This window comes from Bufo bufo, chromosome 4 (genome assembly GCF_905171765.1).
Source record: "Bufo bufo chromosome 4, aBufBuf1.1, whole genome shotgun sequence".
Taxonomy (NCBI): domain Eukaryota; kingdom Metazoa; phylum Chordata; class Amphibia; order Anura; family Bufonidae; genus Bufo; species Bufo bufo.
In genome coordinates, this window is record NC_053392.1 from 148462788 (window position 1) to 148484602 (window position 21815).

General features: G+C 43.3%; 1 protein-coding gene across 1 annotated transcript in view; it reads left to right on the forward strand.

The window, feature by feature from the left end:
- The window catches only part of LOC120997766 (ceruloplasmin), a 96705-nt gene that overhangs the window by 11692 nt on the left and 63198 nt on the right, over positions 1–21815 (forward strand). The window contains exons 3-7 of the mRNA XM_040428032.1: positions 2025–2269; positions 12825–13037; positions 13212–13382; positions 19750–20004; positions 20117–20285. Of these exons, the coding sequence (XP_040283966.1) occupies positions 2025–2269; positions 12825–13037; positions 13212–13382; positions 19750–20004; positions 20117–20285 (1053 nt within the window). The remainder of the gene's footprint in view (positions 1–2024; positions 2270–12824; positions 13038–13211; positions 13383–19749; positions 20005–20116; positions 20286–21815) is intronic.

Below are 21815 nucleotides of genomic sequence, written 5' to 3' on the forward strand. Positions count from 1 at the left end.
CCCTACTCCCTCCCCTGTATTTAACTCATTGGTGGACACTGCGGCCTCCCCTCTCCCCTTCCCCCCCCTCCCTAACTAAAATGACCGACCCCCATCATTGGTAGCAGAGGAGAGTTCCGATCGGAGTCCCAGTTTAATCGATGGGACTCCGATCGGTTACCCTGGCAGCCAAGACGCTACTGCAGTCCTGGCTGCCATGGTTACTTAGCAATTTTAGAAGCATTATACTTACCTGCGATGTCTGTGACCGGCCGGGCACTCCTCCTACTGGTAAGTGAAAGGTCTGTGCTATAAGCAATGCGCCGCACAGACCTTTCACTTACCAGTAGGAGGAGCGCCCGGCCGGTCACAGACATCGCAGGCAAGTATAATGCTTCTAAAATTGCTAAGTAACCATGGCAGCCAGGACTGCAGTAGCGTCTTGGCTGCCATGGTAACCAATCGGAGCCCCAGCGATTAAACTGGGACCCCGATCAGAACTCTCCGCTGCCACCAATGATGGGGGGTCGGTGATTTTAATTAAGAGGGGGGGAGGGAGGGGGGGCCGGCTGCACTGGCCACCAATGAGTTAAATACAGGGGAGGGGGGGGGCCGGCCGCACTGGCCACCAATGAGTTAAATTCAGGGGAGGGAAGCGGGCCGCATTGGCCACCAATGAGTTAAATACAGGGGAGGGAGGGGGGCCGCACTGGCCATCAATTAGTTAAATACAGGGGAGGGAGGGAGGGGGGGTCTTCCCCCTGCTGCCTGGCAGCACCCGATCTCTTACAGGGGGCCATGATACGCACAATTAACCCCTCAGGTGCGGCACCTGAGGGGTTAATTGTGCGGATCACAGCCCCCTGTACGAGATCGGGTGCTCCCAGGCAGCAGGGGGCAGTCATGTACACAGTTCTTTTAGTATATTCTAACTTGAAGCGTCCCCATCACCATGGGAACGCCTCTGTGTTAGAATATACTGTCGGATCTGAGTTTTCACGAAGTGAAAAATCAGATCTGAAAAAAACTGTTATGCAGACGGATCCATTCTGAACGGATGCAAGCGTTTGCATTATAGGAGCGGATCCGTCTGTGCAGACACCAGACGGATCCGCTCCGAACGCAAGTGTGAAAGTAGCCTAAGTTTCTTAAAATATTATATTAATTATTTCTATATATAAATTGTACAACCTGTAAGGCATGTATAACATGTTGTCTTTTCTTCAATGATCTCAATATTTTTAAACATTTCTATGATGTGCTTTACCTTATATTTTTTATATTAAAGTCAATAGAGAACATATTGAATAACTGATGCAAGAAATGTAGCAGTGGTCCAATCTCTTCTGCACATACATACAGTACAAAGGTAGACTAGTTAGAATATACCTTAACATTGTATATGGGACCATTTTTAACATTGTTTTGTGAGCTTCATGTCGGTGGCAAACAACAATTTCTAGAATAAAAAAAATATCATTCATGATTTCTTGCTCAAGATCAGTAATTTGCAAAAATAAAAGAATTACCCCCAGAGGTGTACAACCTCTAGGGGCAATTCTTTTATTTTTGCATTGTACTCATTTTGTGCTAGAAATCCTTTTTTCAGCTTTATTAAAAATGTTTAACCCCTGTCTTTGTGCAGCCTTGAGTTTCTCTAGTAGCAGGATCAGAATTTTCACTCTGTTCTGTCAGGCAGCTCAGCTGACGGGTTCCTTGTCTCTGATCTCTGACCTTATAAACCACTCATCATAACTGAATTCTTATCTTACTGATAAGAATGTGGCTTAAATATGTGTTTATTACCTTTTTAGTAATTTAGAGATAAGGTTAGATGACTGGAACAAAGTGGAAGTAAAAAGTATGATTCACACAGCTAGACAAACAGTTAACCCGACAGAATGGCTCAATATTTTTAATAAAGACCAATGGAAAAAAAGATTTTTAGCCCAAAATGAGTAAAATGTAATCATAAAAATTGCCCCGAAGGTGTATATAGCCTTTAAGTAAATCTGATTGTAAATTGTGCTTTTCTTTCTGTTCAGGCATGCCAGCACCTTTTTACAATGTGGCGCCAATAGAATAGGAAGAGTCTACAAAAAAGCTGTCTACTTGCAATACACAAATGACTTATACACAGAAGAAATCAAGAAACCAGACTGGCTGGGATTTGTGGGACCAATTATAACGGCTGAAGTTGGTGACAACATTACTATTCATCTGAAAAATTTTGCATCCAGGTCTTACACCATGCATCCACATGGAGTGCAATACACAAAGGAAAATGAAGGTAGTATACAGTGAAAGCAATGCAGTGACAATACTCTTTACACACAAAAATGACTGCGAAGAACAGTAAACAGTGCAAGAATAAAAAAAAAATCTATATATGAGTTGATCACCCTTTGCCTTTAATATGCTATCAGGCAAAATTTTATAAGGTGTTAAGTTGTTTCAAGAATACTGGAGAACTTAAAGGGATTGTCCAACCTTAAAAGGGGTTATCTGGGAATTCAACAAAACTATTAACTGCCATTTCTTCGGAGAAGTGACATAATAAAGCTATTTTCCTGACTATCATGCTGTCTTTCAATACTTTATTCCCCTTGGCCACCAGCCACTCTGCTCTGCATTTCTTCAGCTACTTCCGGTCTGTGGGTGTGTTTCAGCTGAAGACATTTCAACTGAAACAAGTTTGCCTGCCCTCCAGCTCTGTTTCCCTCCTCCCACTACACCTCTTCTCTTCCTTTCTATTCCTGCTCTATACTGCACATCACTGGGCTGTAGCTCCACCCACTACACCCGTATGCTATATCAAACCCCACCCACTACACCCAAAGCCCTACAAGACAAGAGTGTTAGAATTACGCATAAGTGAAAAGAAATTCCCACATAAGTGCCTGCAGTGAGGGAGGATCATGTGAGAAATATATGCCATGTGATGTAGGAGTTAGTGGGGTGGAGGACACAGGGAAAGGGCAGTGGATTTTAAAAATAAAGCTTTTTGAAAGTTTCTTATTGCAGCATGCAGGGCTAGGTTAAAGCTTAAAAATATTTCCTTGGTTAACCCCTTTAATAAAAGTAGCAGCGGAGTGGAAAAGGCTTATTGTATAATAAGAAAAGGTAAAGTAATCAATAGTCAATAAGGGACAGAAAAAGAATAATTGTATATAGCGGCAACTAATATCACATCGCTATACTATTGGGGAAGCAATAAACAAGTCTATTTTAATCTGTACTAACTATGTAGCTATGAGATGCCTGAATTTAGACGGTATTGGGGTCCCGTACCCCATGCAACCCTCCTGAAATGAACAGAGCGTCTGGTCGCACATGCACGTAGTTGCTCCATTCATTTCTATGGGAGCTCTAGAGATGGGTGAGTACAGCGCTCGCTATCTCTGGAATTACCATAGAAATGAATGGAGCAGCTACACTCATGCCTGACCGGCCACTCGAGGGGCTGCAGGGAGTACGGGGCCCCGTTCTCATGATCTGTAAGGGTCCCAGCGGTAGGACCCCCACCTATCTAATAGTTATTCCCTATCTTGTGAAGAGGGGATAACCTAAAACAAGTACCCCTTTACCACGACCTCTATGTGAGCATTTTCTAGGCATGCTATGTGACCTATTCAGAAGTCATTGTGCAGGGAAGGAGCAAATAATGTGACTGATTGATCCTGTGTTATCCTACCAGAGATGTTATGCTAGCTTGTCCTTTCATGGAATTAGAAATAGCCCACAATAACCAGTGGCCAGGACTGACCAAACTTACATAAACAGCCGAGTAGCCAGCCCGCTGTTTTTGTAACTCCCATAGCAGTGGATGGGAGCTAAGGCTTCTTTCACACTAGCGCTCTGGCTGGATCTGGCAGAGTTCAGCAAAAGCACTTCCGTTACTGATAATGCAACCATGCATTATGGGTCATGACGGATCCGTCTTGCTCCGCATGCCAGGACGAAAAGCTAACCGCAGCATGCTGCGGTTTGCTCTCCGGTATGAGAACGGAACGGAATGCATTTTGGAACATTCTGTTCTGTTCAGTTACGTTTTGTCCCCATTGACAATGAATGGGGACAAAACGAAAGTGTTTTTTTACAGTATTGAGACCCTATGACGGATCTCAATACCGGAAAATATTAACTCTAGTGTGAAAGTAGCCTTAGAAAAATTTAACTTTAATCAATAGGTAAAAATTTAACTTTAATCAATAGGTAATTTTCTAATGACACATTCCCTTTAAGACATTAGTATGCAAATCAATGGACGCATTGACACAATAGGCACTGCCTTTGTCCAAACGACCAACCCCTTGCATTGGTAAAGGGAATATAAATAAAGCTTTATGAATCCGTCAGCCACCTGGCATTTAAATAAACCAGTATATAAAGTATGGAATTATTTCACAAATGTAAATACTTAAAGGGGATCTGTCAGCAGATTTGTACCTATGAAACCAGATGACCTGTTGCATGTTCGCTTGGCAGCTGAAGACATCTGTGTTGGTCCCATGTTCATATGTGCCCGCATTGCTGAGAATTTTTTTTAAATAAATGCAAATGATCCTCTAGGGGTAACGGGGGCGTTGCCATTACTTTTAAAGGCTCAGATCTCTCTGTAATTGCTGCGCCCTCTGCACTTTGACAGTGCCAGGAAGTGAAAACATCATCACCCCCTTGTTGCATCATAGCATCATAAATAAATATGCCATGCGATTCTGTAAGTGCTATGTAGGTCAGGACAGGAGCTCTCCAGACACATGGAACTCACTCGTGTGAAATCAGCCTAAGTAGGCCAGGATGCATAAAGGCCTTGGATTATGTTTTTATTGCAAAATTCTGCTTGGTGTCCACAGAATGGGTGTAGCATGAGAGAAGTCCTGCAGATGGGAGTGAGATGATGTAAACAGAAAGGATAAAAGTTGTAGCTTATTTGTAGCTTAATTTCCTATTTTGCAGCACGGAACCTTTCAGAACCCCGACAGAGACTGGAAGTAGAAATGAGCTAATTTTTAAAAAAATTGATTTGCCGAATTTTTGGGGAAAAATTCTGTTGCGTCCGAATATATTTGCGGCAAATCACGTTAATAAAAACTTCTATTTCCTGGCTGCAGAGAGCCTTTATAGTGGTGTAGAACACTGTGCCTTGCAGTAACACGCATAGGGAGTCTGCTGTGGTAGTGAAACAATACTGTGAGTCCATATGACATGCAGATGACAGGATTCGCTCTTAGAATCACTGCACACTTCCTTTTACACTGTCGTGAGCAAGTTCCACATAGATGTCTACAGAACCTGTTCTATTAAACGCTTATACAAGTAAAGCCCCCGAAAGAGTGGAGAGGGTGTCAGCAGTAAGTTTGTGTTGACATCACTGATTATTTTGCCCCGCCTCTGATTCGTCAGAACAATAACCCACAAAAATCGGATCCTGTCTGTTCATTATCCGCCTTTAACTCGGTCAGCATTTGGTCAGTAATCCATCAGTATTGCTAATGCCCAAAAAAACAGGAGTTTATCCAAAACAGAGATGACGCGTGAATGGAATATTTGCATGTCTTCTGTGCTTTGTACCCACTCCTGCTTTTGGCTACCAAATCATAAGCCAGGCTGAAAGGCAAAATAGTAGCCCAGTCATGAAGTGGGGAGGGTGGGAACAGCATAAGGAGGCCACAGAGTGGCCTTATGAAACAGTGGTGAGGTGGAAGCAGCATGAGGAGGCCACAGAGTGGCACAATGACAGTGTGGAGGTGGCGGCAGCAGCAGCATAAGGAGGTCACAGAGTGGCACAATGACAGAGTTTGGAGGTGGCGGCAGCAGCAGGAAGAGTCCATAGAGTGGCACAATGACAGTGCGGAGGTGGTACCAGCATCAGGAGGCGAAAGAGTGGCAAGGTGACATAGTCTGGAGGTGGCGGCAGCATCAGAAGGCTGCAGAGTGGCACAGTGACAGAGTGTGGAGGTCGCAGCAGCATCAGGAGGCCGCAGAGTGGCACAATGACAGAGTCTGGAGGTGGCAGCAGCATGAGGAGACTACAGAGTGGCACAATGACAGAGTCTGGAGGTGGCGGAAGCAGCATCAGGAGGCCACAGAGTGGCACAATGACTGAATCTGGAGGTGGGGGCAGCATGAAGAGACCAAGGAGTGGCACATCGACAGAGTCTGGAGGTGGCGGCAGCATCAGGAAGCTGCAGGGGGGCACAATGACAGACTGTGGAGATGGCAGCAGCATGAGGAGAACACAGAGTGGCACAATGACAAGTCTGGAGGTGGCAGCAGCATGAGGAGGCCAGAGTAGCACGACGACGAGAGATTGTGGAGGTGGCAGCTGCATGAGGAGGCCAGAGTAGCACGACAACGAGAGATTGTGGAGGTGTCAGCAGCATGAGGAGGCCACAGAGTAGCACAACGGCGAGAGATTGAAGAGGTGGCAGCAGCATGAGGAGGCCACAGAGTAGCACGACGACGAGAAATTGTACAGGTGGCAGCAGCATGAGGAGGCCACAGAGTAGCACGATGACGAGAAATTGTGGAGGTGGCAGCAGCATGAGGAGGCCACTTCGGCTCTGCACGATTCAATAATACACGTTTTCCGGCATAAAAGGCTTGGCAAATTGATTGTCCAGGAATTTTCATCGAAGATTGGGATAATATATTGACGAATTTAAGTTTAGTTTCGAATAATTTTAATCAAGTTTTGGTTCAATTTAATATTAAACATTTAATAAATGTAATTAAAAAAATAAGTGTTGCCTAAGACAGGAAAGAATCAGCTAGTCTTCTGGTTATTCAACGACGCGGTTGCGCTGAAGAGCGCATTCCATAAAACAATTTCTCTCCACCTGGAGACGAATCCTGTCAAGATTGATGCAAGTGCGGTGTCAGCTGCTCATCGAGCCAGATACTTGTGGGGAAACCTGCCTGGCATGAACAGGCCTCTAGTAGCTACAGACAATGAGAAGACAAAGCTTCAAGATTGCTTGGAGCCCAGAAGAGTCGTGAAGTTTATCAAGATTCAAACCATAACTACCAGCCCCTGGTGTCTTCGTTAGGCAAAACATCACGAGTTCCCAGTCATCATGGAAAAAGCTTAGAATCAACGTTGAAAAATATATGGCATCAGAGGTGTGTGAAGACGCCATCACGATAGGACGGGTACGCCATCCAGGGCAGATTGTGGGTGACATACAGAATATAACCAGGAAACAGATTGAAGAATGGGGACAATTCGATCTGATAATTGGCGGCAGTCCTTGCAATGAATTATCTGTGGTTAATCCGCACCTTTATGGCCTTTATGGGGGGAGTGGACAACTGTTTTTTGACTTTCCACGATTACTCAATAAAGTGTTGCCTAAGACAGAAGAGAATCGGGCAGTCTTCTGGTTATTCGAGAATGTGGTTGCGATGGAGAAAGCATTCCAAAAAACAATTTCTCTCCACCTGGAGACGAATCCTGTCAAGATTGATGCAAGTGCGGTATTGGCTGCTCATCGAGCCAGATACTTCTGGGGGAACCCAGAATATATTTTTATTTTTGTACTGAAATAGGCCGCTATACGCTTTCACCACAAATAACTGCAACAGCGAAGTGCGTATATATTTTTCTTGTTGTACTGAAATAGGCCACTAAACGATTTCACCACAAATAACTGCAGAAGTGTACTGTGTATATATTTTTCTGTTTGTACTGAAATACGTCACTAAACGCTTTTACCGCAAATAACTGCAACAGTGAAGTGCGTATATATTATTCTTTTTGTACTGAAATACGCCACTAAACGCTTTCACCACATATAACTGCAGAAGTAAACTGTTTATATATTCTTCTGTTTGCAGTGAAATAGGCCACTAAACGCTTTCACCACATATAGCTTCAGAAGTGAACTGCGTATATATTTTTCTGTTTGTACTAAAATACGCCACTAAACTCTTTCACCACATATAACTGCAGAAATGAACTGCATATATATTTTTCTGTTTGTACTGAAATGCGTCACTAAACGCTTTTACCGCAAATAACTGCAACAGTGAAGTGCATATATATCATTCTTTTTGTACTGAAATACGCCACTAAACGCTTTCACCACATATAACTGCAGAAGTGAACTGCGCATATATTTTTCTGTTTGTAATGAAATACAGTGGGATGCGAAAGTTTGGGCAACCTTGTTAATCGTCATGATTTTCCTGTATAAATCGTTGGTTGTTACGATAAAAAATGTCAGTTAAATATATCATATAGGAGACACACACAGTGATATTTGAGAAGTGAAATGAAGTTTATTGGATTTACAGAAAGTGTGCTATAATTGTTTAAACAAAATTAGGCAGGTGCATAAATTTGGGCACTCTTGTCATTTTATTGATTCCAAAACCTTTAGAACTAATTATTGGAACTCAAATTGGCTTGGTAAGCTCAGTGACCCCTGACCTACATACACAGGTGAATCCAATTATGAGAAAGAGTATTTAAAGGGGTCAATTGTAAGTTTCCCTGCTCTTTTAATTTTCTCTGAAGAGTAGCAACATGGGGGTCTCAAAACAACTCTCAAATGACCTGAAGACAAAGATTGTTCACCATCATGGTTTAGGGGAAGGATACAGAAAGCTGTCTCAGAGATTTCAGCTGTCTGTTTCCACAGTTAGGAACATATTGAGGAAATGGAAGACCACAGGCTCAGTTCAAGTTAAGGCTCGAAGTGGCAGACCAAGAAAAGTCTCGGATAGACAGAAGCGACGAATGGTGAGAACAGTCAGAGTCAACCCACAGACCAGCACCAAAGACCTACAACATCATCTTGCTGCAGATGGAGTCACTGTGCATCATTCAACCATTCGGCGCACTTTACACAAGGAGATGCTGTATGCGAGAGTGATGCAGAGGAAGCCTTTTCTCCGCCCACAGCACAAAAAGTGCCGCTTGCGGTGGGCTAAAGCACATTTGGACAAGCCTGTTTCATTTTGGAATAAGGTGCTGTGGACTGATAAAACTAAAATTTAGCTATTTGGCCATAACAAGGGACTTTATGCATGGAGGAAAAAGAACATAGCATTCCAAGAAAAACACCTGCTACCTACAGTAAAATATGGTGGTGGTTCCATCATGCTGTGAGGCTGTGTGGCCAGTGCAGGGACTGGGAATCTTGTCAAAGTTGAGGGACGCGTGGATTCCACTCAGTATCAGCAGATTCTGGAGAACAATGTCCAGGAATCAGCGACAAAGCTGAAGCTGCGCCGGGGCTGGATCTTTCAACAAGACAACGACCCTAAACACTGCTCAAAATCCACTAAGGCATTTATGCAGAGGAACAAGTACAACGTTCTGGAATGGCCATCTCAGTCCCCAGACCTGAATATAATTGAAAATCTGTGGTGTGACTTAAAAAGAGCTGTCCATGGTCGGAAGCCATCAAACCTGAATGAACTAAAGATGTTTTGTAAAGAGCAATGGTCCAAAATACCTTCAACCAGAATCCAGACTCTCATTGGAAACTACAGGAAGCATTTAGAGGCTGTAATTTCTGCAAAAGGAGGATCTACTAAATATTGATTTCATTTCTTTTTTGTGGTGCCCAAATGTATGCACCTGCCTAATTTTGTTTAAACAATTATAGCACACTTTCTGTAAATCCAATAAACTTCATTTCACTTCTCAAATATCACTGTGTGTGTCTCCTATATGATATATTTAACTGACATTTTTTATCGTAACAACCAACGATTTATACAAGAAAATCATGACAATTAACAAGGTTGCCCAAACTTTCGCATCCCACTGTATAAATGCTTTCACCAAATATAATCGCTTTCACCATATATAACTGCAGAAGTGAACTGTGTATATATTTTTCTGTTTGCAATTAAATAGGCCACTAAACGCTTTTACCACATATAGCTGCTGGAGTGAACTGCGTGTATATTTTTCTGTTTGTACTGAAATACGACACTAAACTCCTTCACCACATATAACTGCAGAAGTGAACTGCGTATATACACTCACCTAAAGAATTATTAGGAACACCTGTTCTATTTCTCATTAATGCAATTATCTAGTCAACCAATCACATGGCAGTTGCTTCAATGCATTTAGGGGGGTGGTCCTGGTCAAGACAATCTCCTGAACTCCAAACTGAATGTCAGAATGGGAAAGAAAGGTGATTTAAGCAATTTTGAGCATGGCATGGTTGTTGGTGCCAGACGGGCCGGTCTGAGTATTTCACAATCTGCTCAGTTACTGGGATTTTCACGCACAGCCATTTCTAGGGTTTACAAAGAATGGTGTGAAAATGGAAAAACATCCAGTATGCGGCAGTCCTGTGGGCGAAAATGCCTTGTGGATGCTAGAGGTCAGAGGAGAATGGGCCGACTGATTCAAGCTGATAGAAGAGCAACGTTGACTGAAATAACCACTCGTTACAACCGAGGTATTCAGCAAAGCATTTGTGAAGCCACAACACGCACAACCTTGAGGCGGATGGGCTACAACAGCAGAAGACCCCACCGGGTCCCACTCATCTCCACTACAAATAGGAAAAAGAGGCTACAATTTGCACGAGCTCACCAAAATTGGACTGTTGAAGACTGGAAAAATGTTGCCTGGTCTGATGAGTCTCGATTTCTGTTGAGACATTCAAATGGTAGAGTCCGAATTTGGCGTAAACAGAATGAGAACATGTTTCCATCATGCCTTGTTACCACTGTGCAGGCTGGTGGTGGTGGTGTAATGGTGTGGGGGATGTTTTCTGGGCACACTTTAGGCCCCTTAGTGTCAATTGGGCATCGTTTAAATGCCACGGGCTACCTGAGCATTGTTTCTGACCATGTCCATCCCTTCATGACCACCATGTACCCATCCTCTGATGGCTACTTCCAGCAGGATAATGCACCATGTCACAAAGCTCGAATCATTTCAAATTGGTTTCTTGAACATGACAATGAGTTCACTGTACTAAAATGGCCCCCACAGTCACCAGATCTCAACCCAATAGAGCATCTTTGGGATGTGGTGGAACGGGAGCTTCGTGCCCTGGATGTGCATCCCTCAAATCTCTATCAACTGCAAGATGCTATCCTATCAATATGGGCCAACATTTCTAAAGAATGCTATCAGCACCTTGTTGAATCAATGCCACGTATTCTTTTTGTACTGAAAGACGCCACTAAACGCTTTCACCACATATAGCTGCAGAAGTGAACTGCGTATATATTTTTCTGTTTGTACTGAAATACGACACTAAACTCTTTCACCACATATAACTGCAGAAATGAATTGCGTATATATTTTTCTGTTCGAACTGAAATACATCGCTAAACGCTTTTACCGCAAATAACTGCAACAGTGAAGTGCATATATATTATTCTTTTTGCACTGAAATACACCACTAAACGCTTTCACCACATATAACTGCAGAAGTGAACTGCGTATATATTTTTCTGTTTGTAATGAAATACGTCACTAAACGCTTTCACCATATATAACTGCAGAAGTGAACTGTGTATATAGTTTTCTGTTTGTACTGAAATACGTCACTTAAAGGGATTCTGTCACTGGATTTAACCCTATTAAGCTAGCTGACATTAGCAATGTGCTAATGTCAGCTAAACCTAACTAGCCTATTCCTACTTTTATCTATGCCCCCGTTACGCTAGAAATCTTACTTTTATAATATGCTAATTAGCCTCTAGGAGCAGGGGGGCGTTGTTCCTGCTCCTAGAGGCTCCATTCTCCCACCTTTGTTGCCTCCCTCCAAGTCCTTGATGACAGGGCCAGGCAGCGCTTGCATCTGTCTGCCAGCCCTGTGCTCTGGTGAAATCTTGTGCCGTTCAGTATTCGGCGCAGGCGCGGTGAGGAAGCTGGCAGCCTGCGAGCGTCTTTCCCTCACAGCGCCTGCGCCGAATGCTGAACAGTGCGAGATTTCACCAGAGCACAGGGCTGGCAGACAGATGCGAGCGCTGCCTGATACTGTCAATCAAGGCTTGGAGGGAGGCGACAAAGGTGGGAAAACGGAGCCTCTAGGAACAGGAACAACGCCCCCCCCCCCTGCTCCTAGAGGTTAATTAGCATATTATAAAAGTTAGGACTGATAGGACTGTTCTATTAGGAGCCAGCTGTTCCGTTCCACAAAATACAGAATGCACACGGACAGCATCCATATTTTTGCAAACCCGCAAAATACATACGGTTTTGTGCATGAGACCTAAGACTGTATGCTTGAAGTCAATGGAGCAGTGAGTGTCATTGTGCGATCTGTATGGTCTTTAACGCAACTGATAGATTAGAAGGAGCAAAAGGGCGCAAGTAGTTTAGGTACAACAGACGTTTTAAAAGATCTGTTGTCAAATTAGTACAAGGTAGGATTCAGTAATGGGCATGGGGGAGGGGATTATGATCGGCATGATACTTTCCCACAGTTGATGCAGATTTGTCCACATTGCTTCATCTTCTTGCTTCAAACACCCATCCACTTGAATCAGGCTGACCACTACCACTTATCATACGACATGATACTCACCCAAGACAATAATACAAAAAAATAATTGCACATTAACTAATTGTATTTTTTTCATAATACACCAATAGCCTTCACATTTACACTAAAGTAAAACATGCTTATACAGGGGTGCACCACCAATGAGGCCAGGTGAGGCAATCACCTCAGGCAGCACCAGGTAGGGGAAAGTGGGGGGCAGCGGAAGGGTCATGGGGAATGAGTGCTTCCATTGTGGCAAAGTAGTTAGGTTACTACATTGGCATGAAGTGGGGTGGGTGTTTGTTTTCGTCTCAAGCAGCACCTATATTACATGGCATTCTAGGTTTATACTAGTAACTGTTTAATCTGCAGGAGCATTATATCCAGATAATACCCCTGAGGAACAGAAAAAAGATGATGCTGTAAAGCCCGGTGAATCATATACCTACACATGGGATGTTGTTGAAGATCAAGGTCCATCTGCAAGAAATGAAGAATGTGTGACCAGGATTTATCACTCTCACATTGATGGTCCAAGAGATGTCTATTCTGGTCTTGTTGGGCCCTTAATTATTTGCAAACAAGGTGAGCAAAGAAGTTAGTTCTAGCTGCAGTTGCCTTCTTATGTTATAAATAAATGGCTCACTTGTGTAGCTACAGTATCTTACATTTTTAGACAAGGAAAAGGTCATGTTTTGGTTCAATCTAATTTCTAGAATCTCCATCACATATGTAATAATACCAATTGTCTATTTACAGGTAAAATAGAAGAAGCTGAGAAGAAACAGCACAAGGAGTTCATCCTAATGTTTTCTGTAATAGATGAAAATCTTAGTTGGTATCTGGATGAAAATATCAATACTTACATCACTGATCCTGGCTCTGTTAATAAAGAAGATGAAGACTTTCAAGAAAGCAATAAAATGCATTGTAAGTGTAGTACACTTTATGTATGACATTGGATAATCATAGGCTATGTTCACATTCATAACGGAAGCCATAATTCTTTGCTGGTACTGCGGCCTGGGAGCAGTGGAGGATGGGAGTTGTAATGGCTCTAACTTCAATAATTATTCACAGTGGCAATCCTGACACCAGTGCTCCCTGGGGCTGGGAAGTTATAGGAGGGTGCACCCTTTCTTCCCTCAGGCAAACCCTGATGTTGGGGCTCCTGCCTGAAAGTAGTTGGGGGGCCCTTGGTGTTAAGAGTTCGGTATGGGTGCAAGGCAGTAGGTGTAGGTGCATTTGCCCCCAAATGTTGCTGGAGTCAGTAACCAGCCAATTGTAGAAAATAAACAAGTTTTTTTTTAACTTAAAGACAAAATGGGAGTTGTAGTACATCCAACAGTATCAAAACACAGTTCCAAACAATTGACAGTGAAAATGTTCCCAAACAGCAATGCATGGATATAGGCCAGGGTGGGGATTGTAAAGCTTCTTCCCTGTATCTCTCCAAGGTTTCTTTCTCAGCAGAATCTACAGTAAAACTAGCAATAAGGTTATTATAAACTTGACTGTAATTCCCAGCTGTGGAGTACAGGATTAAGATATAGTAGGCCAGACCATGTTTAGGTGTGAAGGGGTTCTTAGCAATGTCCCTCTCACTGCAGTAAAGTCTTTATCAGCATTAAACAGCAAAAAGTGACTGACTCCATTGCTTTACCACACAGATTCTGGACCTTCTAGTTCTTTCCTTTCTCTTTTGTTGGAGTATAGTAAAGTAGTGATGGGTTTCCCTCAGACGTTCTCTCACATGAAGGTTTCCTGAGGAATGTGCTCACGGAGTTTCCTCTCACTTCCTCAGCTAACTCTAGGGATGAAACTAAGTCCAACACGTAACTTCCTACAGGGGCAGAGTCAGGATTATTAATCCATACAGAGACATGCTAGTACATTACAAGGCATTAACATATTAAATAACATTACATAACAAAAATAGTTTGCAAGTAGCCAGTTCTGGGGTACTGCACTGGAACCATCATACAATGGTTACTAGCGTTAACTAATAATGGGGTTTTGTGATCTGGCAGGTGTCTGAAGGAGAGGGCTCCTGTATGGACCCCTTGTTCTCTGATAACTGATCACAGAGCAACCCTAATCTGGGCCAGACTGGCATTACAAAGCAGCCCTGGCACTCAAACCCATCCAGTCCGCATATAATATTATGTAAGAATTGTGGCGCACAAGAAATACTACAGCAAATTTTGCTTAATTTGGTCATGCCCCTATGTAAACCATCAATGCAAAAAATAAAATAAAAGGGCAGGGTAGAAATGCCTAAACCTGTGGTTAGGGACATATGTTATCCTCCCCAACGGCAACACATACCATGTCTGCTCAAAATGCCTCCTCAACAGCATTCAATACCACTGTGCAGTACAATACAGCATATCTCCCCAACAGCAGCAAATAAATGCCACCATGCAACACAAACCACCTCCCAGCATCATTGCCCCCCCCTGACAGCAACACTGTAAAACCTTTTTATTTATTTTTTATTTTAATTCAGCTATAGTTTTATAGGTTTTGTTTTTACAACATTCACTATGTTATCTTCATTCTATGGGGTCAGTATGATTACACTGATACCAATTATTTTAATGGTTTTTCTTGTTTTCTTTTTTTTTCTTGGAATCACCATATTCTGCCCTATCTTTTTCATACATCTGGGGAGCTGTGTGAGGGCTAATTTTTAATGATATGTATGACTTTCTTGGGAAGTGACGTGAACAAAACTACAGAAATCGTCAATTCTTTTCTGCTTTACGGTATTTACCATAAAGGATAAACACTTTTATATTTTAAAAGTTATGGGGTATTTAGTTTATTATTTTTTAATTGTGAAATGACGAAAGGGGGTGATTAAATTTTTTATACCTTTTTAACATTTTATATATTTTTTTAATCTTTACCCACCCCTGCTTTTTTTAACATTTATTTTGGTCCCCCTAAGGGCATGATTTTCTATTGCAGCCTATGGGAGAATCACTACATTTTTATCAAGTCTTGCCACAGACAGGGCTTGGCCAACTGCCATTTCGCGTTGTGTGACGCTTTCTCAAGGCCTTGATAGAAACTAATCACTCTCAGCTCTCTGCTTCATCATTACAGGCAACTGTCTCTGCTTCCTATGGAAGCAAGGACAGCTGCCTGAGAGCGGGACAAACCTCCCCCGTACCAGGATAGCAGGACAGCCACTGGAATCGTGGACTGTCCCGCCGGATGCGGGAAGATTAGGAGGTATGCGCACATGACCTCATCACGTGACCAAGACCTCTCAGGAACCCATATACCCATATATTCTAGGCTTTACCATACTATTAGGTGAGTAAGGACCTATAATGGCATCATTACAGATCCTTAAGCTCTCCCAACCTTGGAACTGTACTGTTATCAGTGCTGTTTCCTGTACTCTTAGGAGGGCAGGTTCCTGTGGTCACATCATCATAGGTCCTTGAGCACTCCTAACATTGAAACTGGTTCCTGTACTCTCTAGGTCTAGGAGTTAACAGTCTGTGATGAAGATGTCATCACAAGTCCTTGAGCTGTCATATATGCAGAACTGCACTCATGCTGATAGGTTTGTATCATAAGTGCAGTTCTTTTCAGGTATCTCCAGAACACTAACGCCGATGGTCTGTCGAGGGTTACTTTTGAAACTCCGGTAGCGGATCTCGATGAACAAAAAGAAGAGGATGAAACTCCGGACTTCCGCAAGTTCGCACCTCCAGCAGTTTCGGCACAGACAAGTGGGGAGGCCCGTGCTCTACCCAAGACATTAGGGAGAACTAATGAAGAATGGGGCCGAATACAAGATGAAGACGTTGGACTGCGGCAGATAAAAAACTGAGTAACCCAGCGAAGGAAACCCAACAGAGAAGAAAGGACTGACCTTGATGCCGAGATGAAGTCCATTCTACATCAATGGGACCGACTGGAAGTTCACAGAGCTGTTTTGTACCGCATGTGGCAGCAGCCTGCTGATCTAGAGGCTAGGTGGTAGGTAGTAATTCCCAGACGCTGAGATAGTCAAAGAGGCCCATGAATTTGGAGCTCACTTCGGGCCAGTCAAGACCTACGAGTGGCTGCAGCGTTATGTATATTGTCCGCGACTGGAGACCACGGTTGAGGAAGTTTGCAGGCAGTGTCGAGTGTGTGAACTCACTAAAAGCACGGAACAGAGGGCACCCCTACAGCCCATATGGACCAAAGAACCGCTAGAAGTATTATTGATAGACTATCTTCTCATGGGACAATCAGCCAGAGGTCCACAGTACTGTCTGGTCATGATTGACCACTTCTCCAAGTTTGCAGTGGTCACCCCAACTCGGGACCAGACATCTGAGTCTGCAGCTCGGGACGTCTGTCAAGACTTCATCCGGGTCTTCCAGTGTCCGAAGTGGATTCACTCAGATCAAGGAGCGTGCTTTCAAGGGAAAGTGATGGAGGAGCTACACCGACTGTATGGCATTGAAAGATTCAGGACAACCCTATATCATCCCCAAGGGAATGTGGCCTGCGAGCGCTTTAACCGGTCACTGCTTCAAATGCTAAGGACGCTAGAGGAAGACAAGAAGATGCACTGGCCTGAATACCTGCATTGGTCTGGGCTTACAATAATCAGGTCCACACCACCACCGGTTACACCCCATACATGTTAATGTTCAGTAGAGCTGGGCAGAAAATCATTGAATTGTATCTAGAACAACCAGAGGACCTAATAGAACGGTCGACCACCTCATGGGAGAAAGAACACCGTCAGTGGCTCCAGACCATCCGCTGGTTAGCAGGTCAGCGGTTACAAAAGAGAACTCATACTGAACGTCCTCCAATCCTGCAGCCTGAGGACCGGGTACTGGTGCAAGAGAAACGTTGCAAGTTGAGCGAGAATTGGGAGGTACAGCCATACAAAGCGATCAAGAGAGTGTACCCTAATGGTCAGGTCTACGAAGTACGGGTTGAAAATGAGGAGTTTGCCTCAAGAACTCTACATAGGAATATGCTACGGCCATGCCAGTCTGAAAATCCCACACCTGCTCAGAGGACACCTCCTTCTGTCCTGTCCTCAGAACTTATTATCTCTGATGAGAATGATAGTGAAGACTGGTGGACCGTTCCTAACACTGAGGAAAGTTCCCAGGCCACAGGTGATAAAGCTCCTGCCACAGAACCAGTAGTGGCTCGCCGTGAGGAGGAACCCTCGACCACATCCAAGTCTCCTATTGTAGTGTATGAACCCAGGTTGACCACTCCCAGTGGGGAGAGTCAGGTCTGAACAGATAGTCAAGACCTCCGGAGATCCAGTAGGCTTACTGTAGGGGTTCCACCAAACAGGTACGCTGCTGCTCAGTTAATTTGGTCCACCTGTATGTATTGTGGACAATGTTGTACTGCCGTTTAGAAGTTGCATTAATCATTCCTTTCTCATTGAATATATAGCAAGGCCGAGGACGGCCACCTTTAAGTGGGGAGGCATGTAAGGGTCAGCCCCTAGAATGACCAAGTTACATTGCGCTGCATTGCTAGTGATAATGTTTTACACAGACTGTGATGACTTCTTTCAGCCACAAGAGGCAGCTGTGTCTTTGAGTAAGAAAGAAATTAAGTTTGTTTGTCCCAGAGGATTTAGGAGGAGTTTAAAATTCCCGGGCTTTGGGCTGGTGTGGGTCTTCCTAGTTGATGTGAGCTGAGACACTGGCTGCTGTTGGATAGAACAACAGAGACTGAAAAGTTTGTCTTCCGAGCTGATGTGAGCTGAGACACTGGCTGCTGTTGGACAGAGCAAAAGAGATTGTAAGGCTCCTTTCACATGGGCGAGAATTCAGTGTGGGTGCAATGCGTGAGGTGAACGCATTGCACCCGCACTGAATCTGGACCCATTCACTTCAATGGGGCTGTTCAGATGAGCGGTGATTTTCACGCATCACTTGTGCGTTGCGTGAAAATCGCAGCATGTTCTATATTCTGCGCTTTTTTTGCAACGCAGGACCCATAGAAATGAATGGGTCTGCGTGAAAATCGCAAGCATCCGCAAGCAAGTGCGGATGCGGTGCGATTTTCACGCATGGTTCCTAGGAGATTATGTAAATCCGGACCTAATCCGGACACGCTCGTCTGCAAGGGGCCTAAAGTGTGTTTGAGAGGAGTGATATCGTCCAATTCAGAGACTAGTGACAGGAAGGGGACTCTTAGCAGAGCTGAACTGGTGTGGATGCCTGCACCTGCAATCTAGAGAGAGAGAGGAAAAGACAACGCGCTGGGACAAGCAAACGACTGTATCAAGAGTCAGACCACACTGACCACCACGTACCAGACCAAGACAAGCAGCTACCTCGTGGGAGAATGTGACATGACTGATCTCTGCCCAGCTACCTACAGAACTGTGAGAGTGCAGCGGTGCTAATCTGTGGTAGCGTATAGAGCAGGATTCTTTAGTCAGAGCGTTGTAGAAACGTGCCCTGGTTAGCAGGGGTCAGACAGGAAAATGGTAGGGGAGAGTAGTCTGTATTTTTTTATGTGCTTGCTGGTTGGAGCGCATTTGGTATATCATGGTTCAGTTACCCTTCCTGTAAATCTGTGTAAACTTGTTAACACTGTTCCTGTAATTTGTCGATTGCGCCCCTGGTGCATCGGCACAATACTGTTAATCCGATTTTCAGGCCGTTATATTTTGTTATTTAATAAAGCCAGTATCTGCTTCAGCCTCCTCGTCTGCTGTACTGTATTTGAACCCTGCCCTGCGGTCTCTTCCTCCCCTGATCGCTACACTACCATCCCGCCAATACCACTCCCCAGTGGTGAGGCCAATCTACAAGCGCTGCTTTAGGTGCATTGGAGTTCAAAATGTTGCAAACCAGGGTTTTGCAAGTTGTTTGTGCTAGTTTCTGGTGTAGGTGGTCATAATATATGACCCCCACAGTATTTTTGGTACTCTGTAACTATGGACATATGTCTGTACAGGAGCTGTATACACAAAATGGCATGATATTTTAATTGAGGCTACTTGTAAAATATATAATTTTTCTTTTTCTAGATCCATCCAACTAACATACAATTAGTTACAAAGGTAGATATACCCCTTTACTAAATGAATGTGCGCACTTGATGAAACAGTGTTAAAGGGTTTTTCTGAGTGTTTTATAATAAAGACTTCTCCTAAAGTTAGGTCATCAATATCCGATAGACAGGGTTACTATTGGCTCCGTTAATTTGTTATCAAAATTAAGGCTTTGTGATCACTACACAGAAAGTTGTGGCTTCCACTGTGCATCTGACGAATTTTCTTCTTGTGTTCCAGCTATCAATGGATACATGTATGGCAACCTCCCAGGCCTCACCATGTGTGACAACACAGAGGTCAAATGGTATATGTTTGGTATGGGGAATGAAGTAGATATTCATTCAGTGTACTTCCATGGTCAGGTGTTAACACATCAGCATTATCGTGTGGATACTATTAATCTCTTCCCTGCAACAATGATCCAAAGCACAATGTCACCTAACAAGCCTGGAAAATGGCTCCTCAGCTGTCAAGTTAATGACCACTTAGAAGGTTAGTCATTGTGGAGTCTTAACCCATATCAAACCTCTGCTTTTTTGACATACCGATGAAATAATACTGGTCTTGTTTACCTGTTTAGCCAAATATGTTATCTGTTTTATAGGCGGTATGCAGGCAATTTATGAGGTTAAGAACTGCACAAAAAATTCCAGTCGATGTAGATCTCATTCAAAAATAAGGCATTATTATATTGCTGCTGAAGAAATAATCTGGAACTATGGTCCAACATCTGTCAATAAATTCACTGGGCAAAACTTAGATAATCCTGAAAGGTAAAAAGAGTCTTGTTAAAATACATTTGTAAGCTTAATACACTGTTCTATGAGCTCCCTTCTACTATTAAAGAAAACGGTGCAAAAAATGTTGTGCCACGTGGCTGCTAAAAGGACTGAAAGAATATAAAGTAGTGTTGAGAAAATAGAAGTTCACAAATTTCAGGAAAAATTGAATTTGCTGCGAAGTCGAATTTCCTTGTGTTTCGTGGTAACAAATCGATTTTCCCTAAAATGGCGGTAAAAAAAAAAAATCATACTAACCTCATCTACTTGAGCGTGAAGAGGCCGCCACAGCCATCTTGCTTGGAGATCCCGCGCAAATTTTTTTTCACAGTGACGTATGACGTCACCACGCCAGCTGACGTGATGACGTCATCACGTGCCTCGCGAAATTTCGCACTGGATTTTCAAGCAAGATGAAATGCTTTAATATGGATCTCAGATGTCACGAGCAGTGATGAATGCAGCATCTGAGGGGTTCAATGATGGGGGGTAGTGCAATCGCCGTTCCCTGTCATTGCACCCGCTATTTACAAAGAAATATGCTTCGTGGCGAAGTAATTCTTCACGAGGCAAATTTTTTTGTTAAATTTGGTGAAGCCAAATTTTTGAGAACTTTACTTATCTCTAGTTATGAGTCCTGTGTATTATCCCTGGCTCTGATTGCCTTCTACCCCTCAAGGAGGTGATTAAAAGGCTGTGGGTATCCAAAAGTACACAGCGGCCTGTATAGCCCTACACTGTGTGTGAACAATGACTAAGTATGTGGATGTGTCTGCAGTTGTGTATCAGCTAAATGAAGCCTGTTAGTGCCTTGGCTCTGGGTAGCAGTATTATTTAATACCTTTGCAAAGTCTGAATAGTTCTTAGCAGAATACCTGCATCAATTTTGATATACCAAAAAAACTAAATTAAAGGTACAATAGCCATTAGTCTTGGTTTTGGACACCAGTATTTATTCTGCCTTAGAGATGTGTTAAATGGGTTATTCCATGAATATAAAACTCTTTTTTTACTCACCTATTTGGAGAACTTTCTTCACTTTCTGTGGGTGGGCAGAAGCTCTCCATGCACCTGCATCTTCAAGGATGCATTGCAATTAGCTATTGTTAACTAGTTCCTCCACTGCATAGAAAATAGGTCCTCACATATAGCCCTGGCGATACATATGGTATGCAATGCCCCCCCCCCCCCCCCTTCCATTTACTTCTGCAATGTCTAGAGAGAGATATAGCTATATATTTCTATAAGCAGGGATAAATGAATGAAATATGTCTGAGCCACTTCACCTGCTTCACTATGAGATCAATATGGCAGGTTTGCGGGGAGGGGAAGGGAAGGGAGCAGGAAAGTTACTGAGCATGTCAGTCCACTACTGAATGCAGGAGAAGGTGGGCCAGAAAGATAAACAGCAGGGGCACTAAGACATAGTAATACTTACATCATTGCATAGTAATACTTGATACTTTTCAATGGCTAATTCCTTTAAGCAAATCTTTTTGTCAGTTATCAGTATGGGAAGAAAAC